The sequence below is a fragment of the Homarus americanus genome, unplaced genomic scaffold (genome assembly GCF_018991925.1).
Source record: "Homarus americanus isolate GMGI-L3 unplaced genomic scaffold, GMGI_Hamer_2.0 scaffold11062, whole genome shotgun sequence".
Lineage (NCBI taxonomy): Eukaryota > Metazoa > Arthropoda > Malacostraca > Decapoda > Nephropidae > Homarus > Homarus americanus.
In genome coordinates this window covers 167,735-190,237 of record NW_024731951.1, presented here as the reverse complement: position 1 = coordinate 190,237, position 22,503 = coordinate 167,735, and the positions used below count along the sequence as shown (strand labels likewise).

Below are 22,503 nucleotides of genomic sequence, written 5' to 3'. Positions count from 1 at the left end.
GGGAGAGAGAGAGAGAGAGAGAGAGAGAGAAAGAGAGAGAGAGAGAGAGAGAGAGAGAGAGAGAGAGAGAGAGAGAGAGAGAGAGAGATTCTAAATCGTCTTATTCAGGCCGTATGTATTGTATGCTTGTATATATGTATGTATGTAAGTATGTAATGGATGAATGATCCCTTACCACACCACAGCCACCTCTCAAACACTTAACTGAAACCACTACCAAACCCATAACCACCTACCACTACCCCCCCCACCCACCCACCCACAGTTCCTTCTCAACCACTAGTGTTTACCTAAAAGATCAACATTTGTACTAGGTTCCACCACCACCCCTCCCCAGACACACACACACCTTTCCCTATTGTCTACACCAAAGCCTAGGCCGACATTGTCCTTATTGTCCTGTACAACTGCTGCTGGTGGCTAAGTGCAAACAAACACTCGAGAGAGACCTGAGGTGAGGCCGTCCTGTGTTCCGGTAGTGTGACCTCTTTTGACCCAAGGACAAAGGTCAATCCAATCCGGAAACCCTCAATGTAAAATAGGTCAAGATGTGGAACTAAACGGTGTGTCGTCCGTCCGTCCGTCCGTATGTCGTGTTTTCGATTTTTTTGGGGGGTAGGGGGTGGGTGATAGGGGGTAGGGGGTGGGTGATAGGGGGTGGGTGATGGGGGGTGAGGGATGGGTTTTAGGCGGTTTAAGGATAGTTGTTCGTACCTTTATCATTATTATTATTTGTAGTAGTAGTAGTAGTAGTAGTAGTAGTAGTAGTAGTAGTATAGTGGTGGGTATTAGTGATGGTAGTGGTCGTACTTGCACACAGTAATGGCCACATCTTAAGTCAAACATTCGCACTTTTCGCATACGATCTACACCAAATTACCCACTTATGGCCCGGGGTCTAAAATGGCCCTCCCGAAATTGGACAACAAATAGCCAAGCTTTCAAATTATATGTTTGTGTTATTTATAGTTCCTGGAGAGACGGAAATAGGGGCAAGGAGAGTCACCGGACCCGACCAGACCCGGAACAGTATTTAGGTTAGGTTAGGTTAGGTTAGCGACAAATGGGGTAGGTTAGGATAAGTTAGGTTAGGTTACGAGTCTTATGTCCAGAATAACTTGAGTCCCATGAGGAGAATCTAAGGCCAACACAGCTACTGGGAACTGATACGTGTTGATAGATAGATAGATAGATAGATAGATAGATAGATTTATAAATAGATTATATCCCAATGTTAACCATCCTGGAAGACAAAAGAATTCCAGTGTGTAACGACCCAAAACGACGCTGTACTACCTGTTAACAACCGTGAGAGGACCTAATGACCAGGAGCTGGATGGTTATCACCCAGAATCAACACAGAGGGCCATTAATGGCTTCTAAACGACTCGTATGTGACCACCAGCCCAAACAATGCCCCCTCCCCTTCTTCCCCCTTCTCCACCCCCCCCTCGTTCCCTGGGGTCCTTGGGGTCCTGATCACGTCCCTATGTAGAGGTACTGTGTAGGAGAGGAGCGGAGCCAATTAGGGGTGAAGGAGCCTTTTAGTGGAGGCCAAAGAGCTATTTAGAAAAGGTGAGGAGGGCCATTTAAAAAAAAGTAAGGGAGGGCCGTTCAGAACAAGTAAGGAGGGCCGTTTAGAACAAGTAAGGAGGGCCATTTAGACGAGTATGGTAGGGCCATTAGGAGCAAGTATAGAGGAAGTGGGAGGGAAAGAAAGAAATATTGGATGAGAGTTTAAAGGTTAGTGAGGTAATGGGAGAGAAGAGGGAGAGAAGGATGGATAGATTTGAGCACTGGTGAGGGAGTTGTGATGGAGAAACGTTCACCATCTTCATCCATCAACACTGGGTGATGGTCGTGAAGAACCAGAGCACTACAAAACAATGAACGTCTGCCTACCTTGAGTGATGGTCGGAGGTCTATAGAAAAGCCCTCTTCCCCCTTCACTCCCTCTCTCACACCCCCACTCTCTTATCCCCAACCCCCCCCTCTCAGCCCACACCCACACCTCCTCACCTCTCAACCCTCACCCCTCACGCACCCTATCTTGATTTTAGGCCACTCCAACGAAAACTAAATGAACCGCAAAGTAAACTCGGCCCATACTCGAGGGGCGTGAGTCAACATGGCGTGGCGGTGTTTAGCGCTGAGCGGATCGTAATGTCTGGTAAACAGGTTGGGATGAGTCTAAGGCAGAGGCTGTACACGTTAATACACACACACACACACCCACACACACACACACACACCCACACACACACACACACACACACACACACACCAGAACAACAAACAGAAACTTGCTGATTGAGACCATTAGTGAACTGAAATTTTAAATTGAAACCACATCGTCAACAGTGAACTTAGTATTCTCTTGACTGATAACAGCAGTGAACTGAGGCCATGTACTCACCCTCTTCATGAGCTTGAACTTGCCCTTCCTGTCGTCGTAACACAAGATCTTGGTCAAGTTCTCCGTGTGGAAGATTCCCGTCGACGGCCCTGTTTTGGTCACGTAGAATCTTTCTGTCGGAGCAAAATTGGGAATTTATGAGTAAAATATGGGGATTTAGGGATAAAATTGGGGATTTATGAGTAAAATATGGGGATCTAGGGATAAAATTGGGGATTTATGAGTAAAATATGGGGATCTATGGGTAAAATTGGGGATTTATGAGTAAAATATGGGGATCTAGGGGTAAAATTGGGGATTTATGAGTAAAATTTGGATTTTATTACTAAAATTGGGTAATATTCGGTATTATAAAGTAGAAGAGGGAAAATAATGGGGATTTAAGCGTAGAATATGTTAATTTATAAGTAATTAATAAGAATTATGAGAAGAACATGGGACTTATGAGAGTGAATTCGTAGAAAGTTTGATTTCTTAGAGGAGAAAGTAAAATTTGAGTAGTGTCTTATGTATCGATCTGTCTGTCTATCTGTCTGATTGGCTGGCTGGCTATCTATCGACCCGACTGTCTACCTGTCCACCTGTCTCGTTATCTATCGACCCGTCTAAACAGCAAAAAGCCCTCCCTCCCCCACTCCTCGACTCTCTCGTCTCTCACGTCTTAATAAATTAACTAAATTATAAGAAGGAGATATTGGCTCTCTCTCTCTCTCTCTCTCGTGATATACGCCTAACTTCAAGCAGGAATTTACATCAGTATCCTATAGCATTTACACCCATCATCCTATAGCATTTACACCCATCTTCCTATAGCATTTACACCCATCTTCCTATAGCATTTACACCCATCTTCCTATAGCATTTACACCCATCATCCTATAGCATTTACACCCATCATCCTATAGCATTTACACCCATCATCCTATAGCATTTACACCCAACATCCTATAGCATTTACACCCATCATCCTATAGCATTTACACCCATCATCCTATAGCATTTACACCCATCATCCTATAGCATTTACACCCATCATCCTATAGCATTTACACCCAACATCCTATAGCATTTACACCCAACATCCTATAGCATTTACACCCATCTTCCTTCAAGATACACGCCCGCCCTCAAGCACAAATTATGTCCAATATCCTTAAGAATTTACGTACGGCATCCTATAGCGTTAACTCCTAGCATTCTGTAGGATTTAAACCCGAATTATTGTAGTATATACTCCCCCTCCTTAGGCAGGATTAACGACAGATATTTTGTAGGGTTTATGTCCAGTTTCCTACGTATCCTAAAGGCACTTATGTCGGCGCCCCAACACACGAAGGATACATTATCATGGGCGGTGCTTCTCTGGGGATGCTAAGAGAGAATACATACATAATTAAGTGTATGCGAGTGTGCGTTTGGCAGCCGCAGCGTCTACAGGGGTCTGTCTGTCTGTCTGTCTGTCTGTATTTGGTATGTGTGTGTAAGATAGACAGACATGTATGTATGTATGTATGTATGTATGTATGTATGTATGTATGTATGTATGTATGTATGTATGTATGTATGTATGTATGTATGTAGGTATAGAATAATAACCCGTATATTCCTTATAACACAAGTAAAGAATTTATCATAAATTATACCAAATTACAACTCCTTATCTTCAACAACCACAAATTAATAAAAATAATCTAATCAATTTGGGATCCGTTCATCACCGAGTCTCTTAATTAAATTCCTCAGGTGAAGCCAAATTGATATTCTCTCATAGATTATAATTATCGTTCATCTATTATACTAACAAGGTATCGTATGTTTCACGAGTTTAATATCATTTTAACAAGGCGTTGGCTATATATATATTACGCTTCATATAACAAGGTACTGGATATATTCTCGGCTATATAAGAGTCTTGCATTATATTTGTTTTATTATATTATATTTTAATAAGTAAATAGTTTTAAGGGAGAGAGGGGCGCCACGTGTTGTTGTCAAATCTCTTAACCAAAGGCGTTGTCTCTTACCAAAGACTGAAGATATATGAAGCAAGATGATCTTAGCTAATGGTGGTTAGATGATAGAGGGTGAAAACGCTTGGTGGTGGCTGGCAGGTAGTTCCTCAGGGTAGGAGGAATTAATGAACTGTCGGGAGTTTATATGATACAGGAAAAACCCCCCTATTGTGGATCATAAAATATATCACTCTATCGTATATAGTTTGGGTTATATAACAGGGTTTAGGATATATTATGGGCCCGTATAATATAACGGGGCGTGTCGTTATATATTTTTTCTTTCAACGGAGGTATTATATATTCTGTTAACGGGAGAGTGGATGAAAATTACGATATTGAGGTGGGAGAGGGAATGAGAGGGGGTGGGAGGTGTTGAAGTAAGGGTAGAGATGGGGAGGGGAGAGAGGTGTTAAACTAGGGGTAGGGAGGGAGGGGGAAGGGAGGGGATGTTGAAGTGGGGGTAGAGAGAGGGAGGGGGAGGGATAGTACTTAAAATAGGGAGAGAGGAGGAGGTAGGAGATGTTAAACTAAGGGGAGAAAGGGGGAAGAGGGAGGGAGGAAGGAGCTATTGCCCTATGGGGAGAAAGGGGGAAGAGGGAGGGAGGAAAATGATGTTGTGACTAAGGGGAGAGGGAGGAGGTGGTGAACGAGGCATCTTGAACGAGACTTATGAACGAATCAGTTGAACCAATTTCCTGAAGAAAGAAATTGAACAGACGACTCAATTTCATGAACCACAACAATAAAACGAACCACTTATTTTTTTTCAACCATCTAGAACGAATAAGTTTCACGAATTACACCATTAGACAAGTAAACGAGCTACTTGTACGAGATGAGGTGACAAACCGAACGAGCAGTGATTGGAAGGTTCAATGTACACCGCTACCCAGGCCATTGAAAACATAAGACACGACTCTCCTAAAAAAAGAAAAAAAAAAAATCTAAAATTGTGTCCAAACATCATCTTGCTCTCGATATCGCCCTGAAAGGAAAAAAACGAAGGAAAATAAACAAACAAAAGCAAACAAAAGAGACAAGCCACCACTGAGTAGTCCCTTCTTTGTACCCAGAGACAATTGGGGAGGGGGGTGGGGTAGCCGAGGGGGTAGAGGGGGTGTGGGGGCTTGGTACAAATCGAATAAATTAAAAACAACTCAACGAATCCGTTTTAAAAGAATCACTCAAAGCAACTATTAATCCGAATCACTTGATCAACTAATGAAACGATTCACTTTGTTTTACGAGTTATTTAAGGAGGAGGAGGAGAAAACTTCTTGTAGTCTCAGCCAACGATCACTCAGACCTTTACTGATTTAAGGTATCGATATGCAAATTATACCTGTTGAATATTTTTTTTCATCGATTTTTTTTTTTACTTCCAGACGAACTTTAAAAAAAAAAACACAGGAGATGGTTTGGTTTTATTTGTGTTTGTATTGTTGTGGTGGTTTATCTACTCTGGGGTAAACCACACACACAAGAATAAGTTTGTTTTTTATAGATTGTGATATTTGTAATTGCTCTTTCGTTTTAACTACAGAAGGAAAAAATATTATAATGACACGATTTATCATTTCGCATTAACATAGTCGATTCCACAGAAACAAACACGCAAACAGACAGAAACAAACACACACACACACACATTTAAACCAGTATCCTCATTGACAGGAGGAGGAGACGGGAGGGCAGTAACGCATCTGTCTTTCTAGGATAATGCCGCGTGTAAACAGACGGCCACTGTCTCTACGCCGCGTCAACAGACCTACCTGTCTCTAATGACGACATGTGTATGCAAAACGTTGGGTCACCTGTAATCAATGAGACAAAAGCTAACTCTCTCTCTCTCTCTCTCTCTCTCTCTCTCTCTCATATGGGCTGAGAGAGGAGTGAATTGCCACTACCTGTATGGCATCAAAGGGGTTGCCATACAAGGTACCGAATACCCGAAAACCCTGCTTACCCTTCCTCCTCTTCCCTTCCTCATCTCCCCCCCCCCTTGCTACTCCTCTCCCTTCCTTCTTCCCCCTCTTGCTCCTTCTTCCCCCTCTTGCTCCTTCTCCCCTTCCTTCCTCCTATCCCCCCTCTTCCTTCCCTTTCTTCCTTCCTTCCTTTTTCTCCCCTTCCTTCCTCTTTCTCCCCCCTTCCTTCCTCCTCTTTCTCCCCCCTTCCTTCCTCCTCCTCCTCTTCCCCCTTCCCCCCTCCTCCTCCTCTTCCCCCTTCCCCCCTCCTCTCCATCTTCCCCCTTCCCCCTTCCCCTCCCCCTTATCCGATACTGTGGCAGGTGGGCTTCGTCTCGTAACTCCTCTTTTACGATATGTACGCGGCCCGTCCGTTACGATAACCACTGGGGAAGGAAGGGGGGAAGAGGGGGAGTGAAGAAGGGAGGGGAGAATGGGAGGAAGGGAATGAGGAAGGGAGAGAGGATAGGAGGGAAGGTAAGAGGAGGATATTGTATTTTTGTGTCTTTGTTTTGCTTGGTAGAAGGAGAATGGAAAACACAAATGGTGAAAAAAAAACGATAAATATTGCAAAAGAGATAGAAATCGCAACAACAAAAGCTATTGATGAATGTACTGTATATTGCACAAAAATAACAATATTGCAAAAAATAAAGATGAATCAACATAGATATTGCAAAGATGTAAAAAAAAAAATATATAAAATAAATACTAAAATTATCATAAAAGAGTATTGCAGAAAAATACCTATCGTAAGACTTGTTTAAGATGTTGCAAAAAAAAATGACGGAAAATGTTGCAGACTTACGCAGGTGGTCGTCTTTGTTGCAACAGTCGGTGAGGTTGCCGCCGTGCTTGAACGAGAGGCAGACGCCAGAGTTAGACGCTGAGGCGAAGTATCTATACCGATCATTGCTTCCACCCATTGCTGAGACCTGTGAGGGGAGGGGAGAGATGGTGAGGGGTCAGTGTGAGGGGTGGGGTGAGGGGTGAGGAGTCAGTGTGTGAGGAGTGAGTGTGAGGAGGGAGGGTGAGGTCAGTAAGGAGAGGAGGGATGAGAGGTGAGGTCAGTGTGAGGGATGAGGGTAGGCGATGAGGGGTGAGGAGTCAAGGTGAGGGGAAGGGTCAGGAGTCAGTGTGAGGGGTAAAGGGGGGTGAGGGGAGGCGATGAGAGGTGAGGGGTCAGTGTGAGGGAAAAGACGTAGTGTGAAGGGAAATAATGATGATGATGATGATGATGATGATAGAGAATAATGTCAAAGCTAAAGCTATTTAATATCTTTATTGATTCAAGACAAAGCTATCGAACGCTAACATTTCTCCGATGTTAAAAACTATTCCAGCCTAAAACTATCCGCAGCTTCGACTATTAAAAGCTAATATTCCTAAAAGCTATAATTATCAAAAAGCTAACATTCCGAAAAGATACAAATATATCAAAAGCTAAGGATATTAAAAACTATAATGATAAAAAGCTAAGGTAACTTAAAAAACTACAATATCAAAATAATAAAAAGCTATAATTATCAAAGCAAAAATTACTAAAAAGCTATAATTACCAAAAGCTATAATTGACTCACCACAAAGAGCAGAACCAGCAGGATAACGGCAAGGTGTCTCAGTCTGCAAAGAAAGAAACAAGGCCATTAGCTTTTATAGGGCAGTTAATGGGTTGTTAAGAAGTAATTTATATCCAAGTTGGTTTAATTATTGGTTTTGGTTTAATTATTGTTTGTTGGTTTTTAGCTTTTTTGATGTAAATTGTGTATGTTGTAGTCAGGTATGCTATTAAGTGGTGTCTAGCCGAGACTAGCCCATCTGTTGAGAGAATTTGGGGTTCATATTGGCTAGTTAGTTCCTATTTTCCCCTTAACTAGACGCAAAGATAATGGCGTCCAAGTTACACCGAGACTGTATCGTAACTTTGGATATTAACTTAGGAATCTTTGGAGTCATTAACCGGTGTCAGGCCAAGAAATATCGTATCTCTCTCTCAAAGGATCGTAAGATGGTGAGGGTAGTAGGGAGGGTAACTAGAACAGGTTTCCTTAGTACTAAAGATATGTATATGGCTATTAAGCAGCAGTAGTGTGGCCAAAACAGTGAACGAGAGAAACATCAACAGACCAGCTACCCGCCCGCCCCACCACCAGTGACTCAGCGATCCCCGCGTCAAGTGACCTACGTCAATATTGACATGGCAAACTTGTGGGCCCCCCCGTTCACTACTATTACCACCACTACTACTACTACTACTACTACTACTACTACTACTACTATAACACTACTACTACTACTACTATTACCGCCCTTGCCGCCACTACATTCCGACCACCACTACTACTACCACCCATGCCACCACTATCCTTGCTACTATCGCCACCCATCCTGTCACCCACGAAGGTAGACAGTTAACCAGTCAGTACTCATGCGGCCAACCAGTCAACCATCTAATTGCACGGTCAATTAGCTAGACATAAATCCAGTCCAGTTAGCAGCCAGTCTATTGCTACTACGCTAGCAGGTGGAGTAAGTGGAGAGGGGAGGGAGAGAAGAGGGGGAGGAGTGGAGGGGAAGGACAGGAGGGAGAGACAAAGGGGGGGGAAGAGAAGAGGGGGAGGAGAAGAGGGGGAGGACAGGAGGGAGAGACAAAGGGGGGAGGAAGAGAAGAGGGGGAGGAGAAGAGGGGGGGTGGAGGGGGAGGACAGGAGGGAGAGACAAAAGGGGAGGAAGAGAAGAGGGGGAGGAGAAGAGGGCAAGTAATATTTCTTCTCATTACATTTCTGTTATCATTCTCTTTGTTTACATATATCAGCTGATCTAAACCCAAAATGGCGTATACCTGAAAAACAACCACGACTCCGCTAATTACAGGTGAGACACGTGAGAGATGTACTTACTCCATTTATTACCCTCATTACCTGGTGTTTATTTGTTGACTTTGTATTTATAATGGGTTTAATGAGAGTAATTTGTTAACTGGTTTTATATAATTTGGATTAAGAGTTACGATTTTGTTTGGATTGATAAATAATAGTAATAGGTATTGTTAGTTAAGTACGATTTATCTGAAGGGATAAAAGGTAGGAATTTATTTAAGAGGATTACATGACACAGGGTCAGAGGGCACGACGATTACCTGTAGCGGGTTTGTTTACTGGGGATTATTACGACATAGATTAAGTGATATTGATGATGTTGAAAGGAATTTGTTGATATCTAGAGAGAGACTTTGTTGATAAGTCTCTCTTGATATCTCATGATTTGATAAGGATTTCTCGGTATATGTTTGTTGATATTTATTGCTTGATATATGTGTGTTAATATTTACAAGTTAATATATAGTTGTTTATAAATGTTACTTTTTCTTCGTATCTAAACGTATTGAAGAAGACCAGAAATCTTCAACGTTTCAACTACGACATATTAAACCTGTGTGATAATATATGACAAAGCTCAATACATTACATACAAGATTTGTTCATTGAGGAAAGAATATTTTTGTGATTGCTGTGTAATTGGGAAAGACTCGTTGTTTTCGCGATAGTTATGAGAAAAGTATGAATTCGCGATGTACAGTATATTAGAAGCATTTGGCGATATTTAGGTTATTGGTGAAAGAGGACGGTCTCATGTAGAGGATGATTCTTAACCTACTTGTCATTCATCACAGAAGACCCGTAAACCACTCTACCCCTTGCTCGGGGCTCGACTACATGGCGAAGTGGCAGTAGTGGTAGCAGTCGTAGTTGTAGTAGTCGTAGGGAGTTCAGACGGAGCCACAACCACGTCTTGTCTCTGTATCTCTCGTTCGATCTCCTTTACAAGTCCACTCAAAAGGTCTTTACCCTAACAAACCCTTTGAATCTTAAATCCTCTCTTCTCTTCCATCTCATTTCACTTATTCACCGGAGAAACACTACACCAATCACCTGTTGCAACGCTTTAATTAACACAACACTATACACCTGAATTGGCACCTGTCGCGTAGGGTTCTAAACACTATTTAACTCCTGCTTTGATCGCGATGGACCAATGAAAACACAAGGTAAAAAAAAAAAAACAATCAAATCGTATGGGTGGGTCTGCCTTGTTTACTCCTTGGGGTCTTCCTAACTACTGACGATGAATGTGAGTTACCAACGTTTATATGTGTTATCGTGTTTCCCGGAACGTTATCATTACACCTACGCAATGCTAATCGGAAGGTAGAGAAGGCGATAAAGAGGAAGTATGCGGGGAACAGGTGAGTGACAGTAACGGGGAACAGGTGAGTGGCAGTAACGGGGAACAGGTGAGTGGCAGTAACGGGGAACAGGTGAGTGGCAGTAACGGGGAACAGGTGAGTGGCAGTAACGGGGAACAGGTGAGTGGCAGTAACGGGGAACAGGTGAGTGGCAGGAACGGGGAACAGGTAAGTGGCAGTAACGGGGAACAGGTGAGTGGCAGTAACGGGGAAATCTAGAGGCATTCCAGAGAAGGTGAGGAATGATTAGAAAAGGAGAAAGAGAGAGTGGAACAAATTTGAATGGACAGATTAGAGAGTTGTGTAAAATTTGTACAGTGTTTAGTTAAGACGTTAAGTGACGAATATGAGGTGTCTAGTTAACTCCTCCTCTCATCCCCACCTCCGCCCCCTCGTCTCCCCTCACCTCCCCCCACCCCTCACGCCGTCTCCCCTCACCCCCACCACCCTCACCCCCCAACCCCCTTACGCCGTCTCCCCACCCCTCACCCCCCCCCTCCTCACGCCAGAGACGGAAGTAGTGATCTCCCTTGAAAACCCGTGTTGACATCACCCCCACTGGTGCACCGACCCATCCACTCACTACAGATGAGGCAATGTATGATGAAGTAATACCCTTTAATCATCACCCTATTGAACTGTGTCTCTGGAGTCCTCGCCATCATCATTGTCTTCATTATCATCACCATCATCATCACCGTCATTATCGTACTCATCGGCAATGAAGGAGAAATTCCGCCGATTGATTAAACCTGTATTCAAAATAAGTCTTACCAAGTAGCCATATATACCAGGGCGACGAGAGGTAGGTACTGTACTTGTCTTAACGTTGGGATGACTGATCTTCAGGTGAAATAAGGTAGGGGAGGCGAATCTTCGGGTGAAATACGTCATAATTGAGGTGAATATTCAGATGAAATAAACTAGGAGGCGAATCTTCAGGTTAAATAAGCTAAGAGGCGAATCTTCAATGGGAGGAACGAATCGTCAGGTCATATAAACTAGGGGGAGGGGGTGGGAGTGAATCCTCAGGCGGTCCCAAATACTTTATTACCATATCTCAAGAAGAACAGGATGTGTGTGTGTGTACTCCTCCGTCGACCTCCTTCAGATAAAACTTGACGTCGCGTTACTCTAAATAGCATGACGCAATCTGTTACAACTCCAGCGGGTCTCCTCCTCCCTTGAATACCTCGTCCTTATCATCTCACGTCACACCAATGGACCTCGGTTCGAACCCCACCCCATCCCCAACCACCCCACCCTTCTCCCATACCCCTTCAACCCTGGCCGATATGTAGAGAAAAAGAGAGAGAGAGAGAGAGAGAGAGAGAGAGAGAGAGAGAGAGAGAGATAACATTCTTCAGTTTAACTTAAGTGTATGTGCGTTAGTAGTAATGTCATCTGTAATTACATGTTTCAATGTTAGTCTGTAATATACATAGAGGTTTAATTTCCACAGACATACGTTAGAATTTAAGGAACACGTGAAGATTAGCCATTCCTACAACCCATAGGTAATTTCAACTGACGATTAAAAGCAACGTACGGGAATTAGAATAGGTTAGTGTTAGGTCAGTGTTAGGTTAGTGTTAGGTCAGTGTTAGGTTAGTGTTAGGTTAGTGTTAGGTCAGTGTTAGGGTTAAGTTAGTGTTAGGTTAGTGTTAGGTTGTTTAGTCATGAGGTGGTTAGTGTTAGGTTAGTGTTAGGTTAGTAGTGTTAGGTTAGGTTAGTTAGTTAGGTTAGTGTTAGGTCAGTTGTTAGTGTTTAGTGTTTAAGGTTAGTGTTAGTGTTAGGGTGTTTAGGTTAGGTTAGGTTAGTATTAGGGTGTTTAGACTTGAGGTGAAATAAACTCCAGATGTTCCTAATTAAACCTAAGAGTGAGATGTTAGTTAATTTTAATCCTCTATAACGACCTTGATCTTCTGTCTTTACCCGGGTAATATATCGTTATATCAGAGTATATCTCTGAGGGCTGACCGAGATAACGGGTCACACAATACTGACCACTGTATCGTATTGCCTCATATATTAATACTATCCTATATATAGTGTATGGAGCACCACTTCTCCTTAGTTGTGTAAGGAAAAGTATGTATGTTGAGTGTATGTTGTATGTATGTTATAATTTTGTGGAAAACTTTTATTATATCCAGGACAAATGTGTTGAGAAAGTGTCTGTCTGTCTGTCTGTCTGTCTCTGTCTGTCTGTCTGTCTGTCTCTGGATGGTGTAGAGAAGAAGCTGACTGAGCCTTTACGACAGTCATTCTACCTATCAAATCCAGGTAGCGACAGTCAATCTACCTGTCAGATGGTGGCTGAGGTCACGAGCGACAGGATGATTGATTGGCGATCACACCACCACTCACTGGCTGGCGACGTCAAGAGAGTTGATATCACTGTAGTAATTCTTTAGCTCGCCGCGTGACGTAAATGGTGGAAGCTCTCACAGAAAACGGGAACCAAAATAAAAAACTATAAAAATGTGGGGAAAGAGATAGGAAAACAAAGAGACATACGGACAATAAGAGATAATAGGGGATATGAGAATGAGGGAGAAGAGACATATTAAGAGAATGATGGTGGGACACAGAGGAGAGACTGGGAAATGAGAATGACATAAGGGAGACATAAGAGATTATAGATTGAGATACAAAATAACGAGGGAGGATGAGAGGTAAGGGAGATAGATACCTACGTGTGGTGAGAAATAGGAAGAAGGTCAAGAGATATGGGAGAGATATTAAGAGAGAGAGAGAGATATTGATGAGAGATAGAAGAGCAATAGAGAAGAAAGTGAGAGAATAATAATGATAGAAAGGAGAACTTAAAAGAGAGAGACAATGAGAAATAAAACGATACCAAGAAACATGAGACACAGGGAGAAGATGAGATTAAAGGGGGAGAGAGATAGAGATATTAAGAGAGAATTGCCGCATCCTTGTTCTTATCTTGTGTGTGTCGACCCCCTTCCTCCCTTTGACGTCATAAATATGGGAGGGGTAGGGGGGGTGTTTGGATACAAGGGTGGTGATTGTGGGAGGGGGGAGAAGGGAAGGGTACACGTAAGTGAGTGTATGGAAGGGAGGGGAGAGATGAAGGGAGAGAAAGGGTGGGATGGTAGGAGGAATGGATGGATAGAAGAGGAGAGAATGGGGGAGGGAAGGAGAGAAAGGGTGGGTGGGAGAGAGGGAGGAGAGGGTTTTTATTTATTTTTTTTTACGGGGATTAGCCCACCCGGACACAGGTCACTGACCCACATCGGGGCCTGGGGGGCGAAAATGTAATAATAATAATAATAATAATAATAATAATAATAATAATAATAATAATAATAAAGAATCATAAAGAAATACAAAATTAAAAAAAATCAAAAGTGAGAAACAATATATGTATGTTGTGTCGTCAAAGTAAGAGAAACAATTGAGACCCTGCAATTGTGTATAAATGAGGCAGAAAGTCAGATCAGCAACCTGGGACTTGGTCACAATTTTCGTGATGCCATATGGCAGCAGGGTCTACCATTAGACAACACATTATGCTTCCAATATCTCCCCAGGCGGTAGTACCTCCCTGTTTGGTAGCTGCCTACTACCTACTGGAGAGGGTGAGAAGATAGAAAGGTAAGGAGAGGAAAGGAGGGAAAGATAGGAGAAGAAATCCCCTTTTACCTCAATTCCCCTCCCTTCCCCACCCCATCACCCCCTTCCTCACCCCATCACCCCCTTCCCCATCACCCCTCCCCTTCCCCATCACCCACCCTTCCCTCTACCTCTCCCCATCATCCTTTTCTTCATCATCTCCTTCCCCCTACCTTCCCCTTCTTCCATATCACCCCTTCCCCTACCCTTCCCAATCACCCCTTCCCCTACCCTATCACCCCTTCCCCTACCCAATCACCCCCTTCCCTACCCTTCCCTATCACCCCTTCCCTTCCCCACCCACCCTACCTTCCCTTCCCCACCCACCTACCTTCCCCTTCCCCATCACCCCATTCCCCCCTCCCCTCTCCCATCACATTCCACGACAGACAAACGCTCACCGCACCTGTCATTATCGCTTGACATGACTAGATAACAGCTGATAATCAAAACAGTATCTCAGGTAAGATATGTTAGCGACGCGGGGCCCCTCACCCGTCACCTTAGGTTCCCTCAGCACAGGAGAAGGTAGATGAAAATTTGTCTCAGCTCAGGAATAAATTTGTCTCAGCTCAGGAATAAATTTGTCTCAGCTCAGGAATAAATTTGTCTCAGCTCTGGAATAAATTTCTCTCAGCTCAGTAATAAATTTCTCTCAGCTTAGGAATAAATTTGTCTCAGCTCAGGAATCAATTTATCTTAGCGCTGTGATTTAAAGGGTATAGAACCTCGTGTGTGTGTGTGTGTGTGTGTGTGTGTGTGTGTGTGTGTGCCATCGATAAAACCTGCTGTGTGTTGTAGATGTTATGGAACAAACTATGATATCTCAGAGATTGTAGAAAGCGTGTGTTTGTTTGTTTGTTTTAAGTGTCAAGATTAACATATCTGTATATCAGTGTATGTGAAGGAAGACGACCCGTATAAATACACATACACACACACATACACACACACATACACACACACATATACACAAACATACACACACACAAACATACACACACACACATATACACACACATATATACACACACAAACATACACACACACATACACACATACACATATACACACACAAACATACACACACAAACACACACACACATACACACACACACACAAAACACCATGAATGACAAAAACATTCGTTCATTAGATGTTGATGTTGTAGATGTTCTTGTTGCTGTTTCTATTGTAGTTGTTGATGTTACAGTTATTGATTGTTGTTGTTGTTGTTTATATTGTTGTTGTTGTTGATGATGTTGTTGTTGTTGTTGTTGTTGTTTATCATCGAACTCATACCAACATTTGAGGGGCAAACAAGAAGACCTGTCGTTGTTGTGAAGAAGTTTATCGCCTTGACATGAGAGATTGAGACAGTGTTTTCCTCCCATATCTCCCCAAGTCATTTCCAACTCGCCTTACACTAACCACGCTCCCTATACCAACCACGCTCCCTATACCAACCACGCTCCCTATACCAACCACGCTCCCTATACCAACCACGCTCCCTATACCAACCACGCTCCCTATACCAACCACGCTCCCTACATTAACCACGCCCCCTACACCAACCACGCCCCTATACCAACCACGCTCCCTATACCAACCACGCTCCCTACACCAACCACGCTCCCTACACCAACCACGCCCTACACAAACCACGCCCCCTACGCATGCCCTACACCAACCACGCCCCCTACACAAACCACGCCCCTACATCAACCACACGCCCTACACAAACCACACACGCTCTACACAAACCACACGCCCTACACAAACCACGCCCCCCCACATCAACCACGCCCCTACACAAACCACGCCCTCTACACAAACCACGCACCTACACAAACCACGCCCCCTACATCAACCACGCCCCTATAACAACCACGCCCCTACACAAACCACGCCCCCTATATCAACCACGCCCCTACACAAACCACGCACCTACACAAACCACTTTTTTTTATCAACACATAACTTACACAAACCAAACACCCAAACAGTTTTTCTTATCATAACACAAAACACATCCAACACAAATCACCTATACCAACACCCAGACACTAAGACATTTTAACCCCTCCCCCTCCCCCTCCATCCTCTAGTCTCGTCTTTTACAAAAAAACAAAAACACGTGTTCAGTGATGTTCATCTCTCCACCAGCACGCATTCGCCATTAGATGTCTCCTTATCACCTCAAATGATCTCCAGGTTTAGCGGCTTCCTGTGGTATCCATCGCACTCCCACAGGCCTGTTGAGGAGTCTTTGGGTGACGATAAGATGAGGTGGGGTGGTGGTAGGAGAGGAGGTGATTTGCAAGAGACAGGTGAGATAGGCGCGGCAGGTGAGGTGTAATTAGGTGGTAATCTCAGGTGATTTCAGGTGTGCGTTGGTGATGTTTTCTGTCCGTGTGCATTCTTCTTCTTCTTCTTTGATATCTTCCTCCTCCTCCTTCTTCTTAGTTCTCTCTCTCTCTCTCTCTCTCTCTCTCTCTCTCTCTCTCTCTCTCTTCATTAACACACAACAACAGACCAGTTTTCCCATGTTACACTGTCAGGTGAGGCGTCCACACTTACAGAACAGGTTAGTTGGCTGACTTTATTTATTATACTACAAGGTCAGTCCGGTTGTGAATTTTAGTCACTTATGATCTCGAATGACCACTTTGGGACTGAATTTATTCTTCGCCAGCTCATAGAAAATTACTACAATGAGGATAGAAAATTATTGACCACTTTCTAGAAATTACTACTTTGGATTTTTACAGGAACTAAACCAAATTATATAAATTAGTACTTTAAGATTGAATGATTCTAAACCACCTCATAGAAATTATTACTTTGGGGATAACAGGAATTGGATAATGGTAATTCCTACTACTTTAAACTAGTAGATAAAAAATAACACCAATTGATAAAAAAAATAAAAATAATTTGGATTGACAAAAAGGGCGAAAAATTATGAAAAAAAAATACCCACTAACTGCTACTGATGTTTACCTAAAAAAAATTACTTTTACGAACAAAACCAAAAAAAAAAAAACATTAATTACCCCTGAAGACAAATAATTATAAGAACTAGTTGATCTGGTTTAAAAAAAAAGTAATGTCGATATACAGAATAAATTGTCATGAGTGAGTGTTGACAGTCTGAGGGTATGCCACTGATTATGAGGCGGGGTTAATGTGTGTCTGTCTGTGTACTCTCTCTCTCTCTCTCTCTCTCTCTCTCTCTCTCTCTCTCTCTCTCTCTCTCTCTTTCTACTTTTTTCTCTCGTTCTTTCTATTTTTTCTCGATATTTCTATATCTCTCTCTCTCTCTCTCTCTCTCTCTCTCTCTCTCTCTCTCTCTCTCTCTCTCTCTCTTAAACTGGTGTTGTGAGAAGTTCTCTTAAGTTTAGGCACATAGGCAGATTCTCAAAGGTCCTTCGGTATTATGTACTTAACTATTGATATGAGAAAGTATCGTAAGTTAATATCGTAAGTTAATATCGTAAGGTAATGTAAAATGGCTTCTCAAAAGCTCTCGTCTTAACTAGTTATATTGTCTTAAGTACCTCAAGGGTATTCGTTCCATCTACCCCACTTAACAGAGGTAGTAAGGACGTATCTAACATGTAAAGCAGTGAACATTAATTAATTTCTGAAAAAGATTAGTTTGTTCAACATTCTTCTCAATTAACTGATATGTCTGGACGCATCACAATGTAAGAGTGTTACGAGCCCACGGTCTTGCCGGCGGTACACAGGATGCCAAATCCGCCAAAAAATCGATTCCTAAAGCCCTGTATGATAATTTTTTCACCTAACTTGTGATGTAAACCTAGCTGATCTAACTTAACCTAAACGATATACTTGTAATATATTCAACAGACCAACATCAGTGAAGGTAGACACACTTTAAAGATAGATGAAGGTAAAATTAAACCAATACTTCAAAAGTTAAACCAGTACTCTAAAAAATAAACCAATACTCTAAAAAGTAAACCAATACTCAAATATTAAACCAGTACTCTAAAAAATAAACCAATACTCTAAAAAATAAACCAGTACTCTAAAAAATAAACCAGTACTCTAAAAATTAAACCAGTACTCTAAAAATTAAACCAATATAAAATAACGAAGTATATTCCTTTTCCCAAGCTACAAAAACAAAAAAAAACAAAAACCTACTATTTCTCTACGAGCCTCTTGAGAATCTGTGGTGATAGCAATTAGTTAGATCGTTGCCGCACGAGCTATGAATATATTTACCATTAGTATAGACAGTCTAGTTGTGTTACTATACTATGGTGGGTCGGTAGCACTAAGTGGCCAACCCGCCTGTTGTGTGGGGGAGAGGGATGAAGAAGAGAGGGAAGTGGAAAGGGAGATAATGAAGGAGAAAGGGGGGGACAGAGAGAGGGATGAAGAAGAGAGGGAGATAGATTGAGGATGAAAAAGAGGGTGAATAAAAGAGAGAGAGAGAGAGAGAGAGAGAGAGAGAGAGAGACACACACACACACACACACACACACACACACACACACTAAACATCCGGTAACACTAGACCAAACAACACCATCTCATCATCATCATCATATTATTATCATCATCATCATCATATTATCATAATCATCATCATCATATCATCATCATCATATCATCATCATCATATCATTATCATCATCATATCATCATCATCATATCATTATCATCATCACCATCATATTATCATCATCATATCATCATCATCATTATATCATCATCATCATATCATCATATCATCACCATCATCATCATCAATTCATTATAAATTTCTTGCCTCTACCTTGAGACTGCATCCTCAAGACGATACACTTTACCTCACCTGCGAGCTGAGTGAGAGGAGGTGTGTGTGTGTGTACGTCTCTCAGCATCACCCAAACAAGTTGTCTCAGCCAGTGTGCCCAATGCTTGTCCACTCGTCTCGTCAAGTACTGTGTCCTTCTCTCCCTCCACAACTTCCTTGTTATCCTCTTCCACCCCCCTCCTCCTGCTCCACCACCCCACACTTCTCTCCACCCCCACTTCTCTTCCCCCCACACTTCCTCTTCACCCCCTTCTCCTGCTCCACCACCCCCACACTTCCTCTTCCACCCTTCCTCCTGCTCCACCACCCCCACACTTCCTCTTCCACCCCCTCCTCCTGCTCCACCACCCCCACACTTCCTCTTCCCCCCTCCTCCTGCTCCACCACCCCACACTTCCTCTTCCACCCCTTCTCCTGCTCCACCACCCCACACTTCCTCTTCCACCCCCTCCTCCTGCTCCACCACCCCACACTTCCTCTTCCACCCCCTCCTCCTGCTCCACCCCCTTGATTATAGTTACTGTATATACCTGAATTCACCTACTGCAGTATTCCCACTTTAAGAAATAGCTTGTGTGAGTAATTCCTCCATATGTATTCTTTAGTCTTGCTTTGCTTGATAAGGCTTGTTCAGGGGCCCCCATTCCCGCCACTACAGTGTACTCTATGCTTGATAATGCTTGTTCAGGGGCTCTCCAAAGGCAAAGACCTCTTGAAGGCATCACGTGACTCTCGCCCGTCCGTCACCCGGCCATAGACACGTGTTTACGATGGCCGCTAATGACTTGGGTTGCGTCTGGCCTGGCGACTCCCACTATAAATAATGGTAAAGAAATTTCCACCCCCTCGACTCAATCAGCTGACTCAAAATTCATCGCTCGATTTCATATAATTTCATCTCAACAACCTTGACCGGAATGTATACCAGAGAGACGAGTAATTTCCATAAAGGTTCATTCAATTGTAGTTTTCAGATTTTTTTTATTATAGAATTCAGTGGTATTTGAGAGGAATTTAGTTGATTCAGCAAGCAATTCTTACTTTTTTATGAGCCGTTGTTAGTGGTGCCAAAACGAAGCTCACTGATTCAGCTTAATACAATTATAATGGCTCGTGTTGTGTAAGGAAGGTGGTGTGTGTGTGATGCCGTGATTTTACAGGTGTCAGCGGCGGCTGGGTCACGGAGGTGATGGCAGGTGAACACAACAGGTGATAAGACGTTCTCGTTAACCACTTATGTTCCCAGTAACAATATTGCGTTACACTCACTGTATCGCCGTGTGTGATTAGTGTGCGTGCGTGGTTGTGTGTGAGTGAGTGGTAGGTATTCAACTCTATAATAACCATGATACTCAAATTATATATAATATATAAGAAACCCGAATAAATGTGCAGTGAAGTCGCCACCTGTACAATTTATATAATTACGAACTGTTACCACAATAATATACCTCCAGGTAGTGTAAATGCCAAACTAAAGGTGTGTACATACCTGTAAATCCCCACACAAGAACGATAGTTTTAATAAAACTCCAAGAGCATAATTGAATGACGTTCTATGGAGAAAAAAAAATAGTGTTTGATTAAAAGCTCGCGAACCGAAAAAATAGAAAAAAGCCCGCGAGAAAAATAATCAATAGAAAAGCGCGCGCATAAACAAAAGTGCATCAGCTGATCACAAGAGACAGTAAACATTTTCCAATCACTCGACCAGTTTTCTACCTGCACATTATCCTTCAGCGAGACTCTTAACATATCATATACAACTACCTGCTCTTTGTGCCTCTGTTAAACCCACACGATATTATACTCCGGAAAATATCCTTGACTAACACATTATTATTAGACTTTTGAGGAGATTATAAGACCTACATAATGACAACCAGGGAAGATAAAAGGATGAATAGGAACATATGAACAAATCGTTCATGTTGAAAGAAAACTGGATTTTACCCTCTTTAAATTATTTTTTAGGGGAAACTAAGAAGATTAAATTGGCAGCTGAATGTGTGTATAATTTATTATTTATAATTTTATGAGCCTTAAGGAAGGATTTGTCTTATATTTAGGTTGATCTAGATAATAGTGTGGAATATGTGTACTTCTAGTGTGCAATATGTGTACTTCTAGTGTGCATTATGTGTACTTCTAGTGTGCATTATGTGTACTTCTAGTGTGCATTATGTGTACTTCTAGTGTGCAATATGTGTACACGTTTTAAAGCATAAATTAGAAACGGCAGCAAAATAAGATACGTGGGAATGCCTTGATAGCTCACTCTGGGATATAGGGAGATAGAGTGAATAAAAAGGGAGATAAGAGGAAGAAAGAAGAAAGGAAGAATGAGAGAAAGGAGAAAGCAAAAGAGACAGAGACAGAAAGAGAAATGAAGAAGGCGAGAAAGAGAGAAAAAGGAAGAAACAAAAAAGTAAAAGAGGCAGAGCGAAGAACAGAAACGAATCGAAAGAGAAAAACAAAATGAAGAATGTGACAAAAAAACCCCCCAGAAGATATAAAGATGAGAGAGAGAAAAATAAGGCCAAATAATTAAAAACTCGACCACAGAAAAATGTCAGGTCTTCCTCACACATTGATATCAACCCAACTTCACAAAATAATTTCTCTACTAATCAATTTTACGGTTGAATTTTTTGTTAGCGTACTTGGGCAATTACGTACATCTGATATCGTGTTCTAATCATTTGAGGCCATTAGGATGAATAGAAGTTGGCTTTTATGCATTGGTATTTTCTTATTATTTTTTTTCTCTATCTCTCTCTCTCTCTCTCTCTCTCTCTCTGTCTCTCTCTCTGTGTGTGTGCCGTGAGAACCTGTCAGTTTACAATTGACACACACAGTCCACAGTCACAGACAGGAATGTGGTGGGTCTGCCTGCGCCATAATTTACGACCGCTTCCGACGTGTATTCTGAAGGAGGCGATGTTTTTATTATGTGGGATCGTGTGTCTGTGTGTCTGTTTCTGTCTTGTCAGGTGAATACTCCACTCCTTACGTCTTGATGTGATATATGCTAGTGGCTGTGGTTGGCTGACCGGTTTACAGCGTTGGCCTATATTCTCATTGTGTTCGCCTCTACCTGTTGGACTTGTTGATAGCGTCGGCTGGTGTTATGAGCTGGTCGAGTGAAGAATGATGTTTTGCTGTCACTCTTGTTGTCGTCACTATTAACTTAGGCTCTGGTATCTAATTTAACCTAACTTTGATTTCATAAATATTATTTATCTTAACAAAATATATACTGTATAACCTAACATCCTTCCTAAAGTTAATCTTCCCATAATATAATCAAACGTAAGCTAATGCAACGTGATTATAGCCTAATCGAATCGACCCCCTTACCTAATCCTTCCTAACCTAACTCAAC

General features: G+C 42.3%; 1 protein-coding gene across 1 annotated transcript in view; it reads right to left on the bottom strand.

Moving 5' to 3' along the window:
- The window catches only part of LOC121868091, a 47,589-nt gene that overhangs the window by 5,439 nt on the left and 19,647 nt on the right, over nt 1–22,503 (bottom strand). The window contains exons 2-4 of the mRNA XM_042368362.1: nt 7,977–8,019; nt 7,205–7,331; nt 2,417–2,529 (exon numbers count right to left, since the gene is read on the bottom strand). Coding sequence (XP_042224296.1) covers nt 2,417–2,529; nt 7,205–7,331; nt 7,977–8,019 — 283 coding nt within the window. The remainder of the gene's footprint in view (nt 1–2,416; nt 2,530–7,204; nt 7,332–7,976; nt 8,020–22,503) is intronic.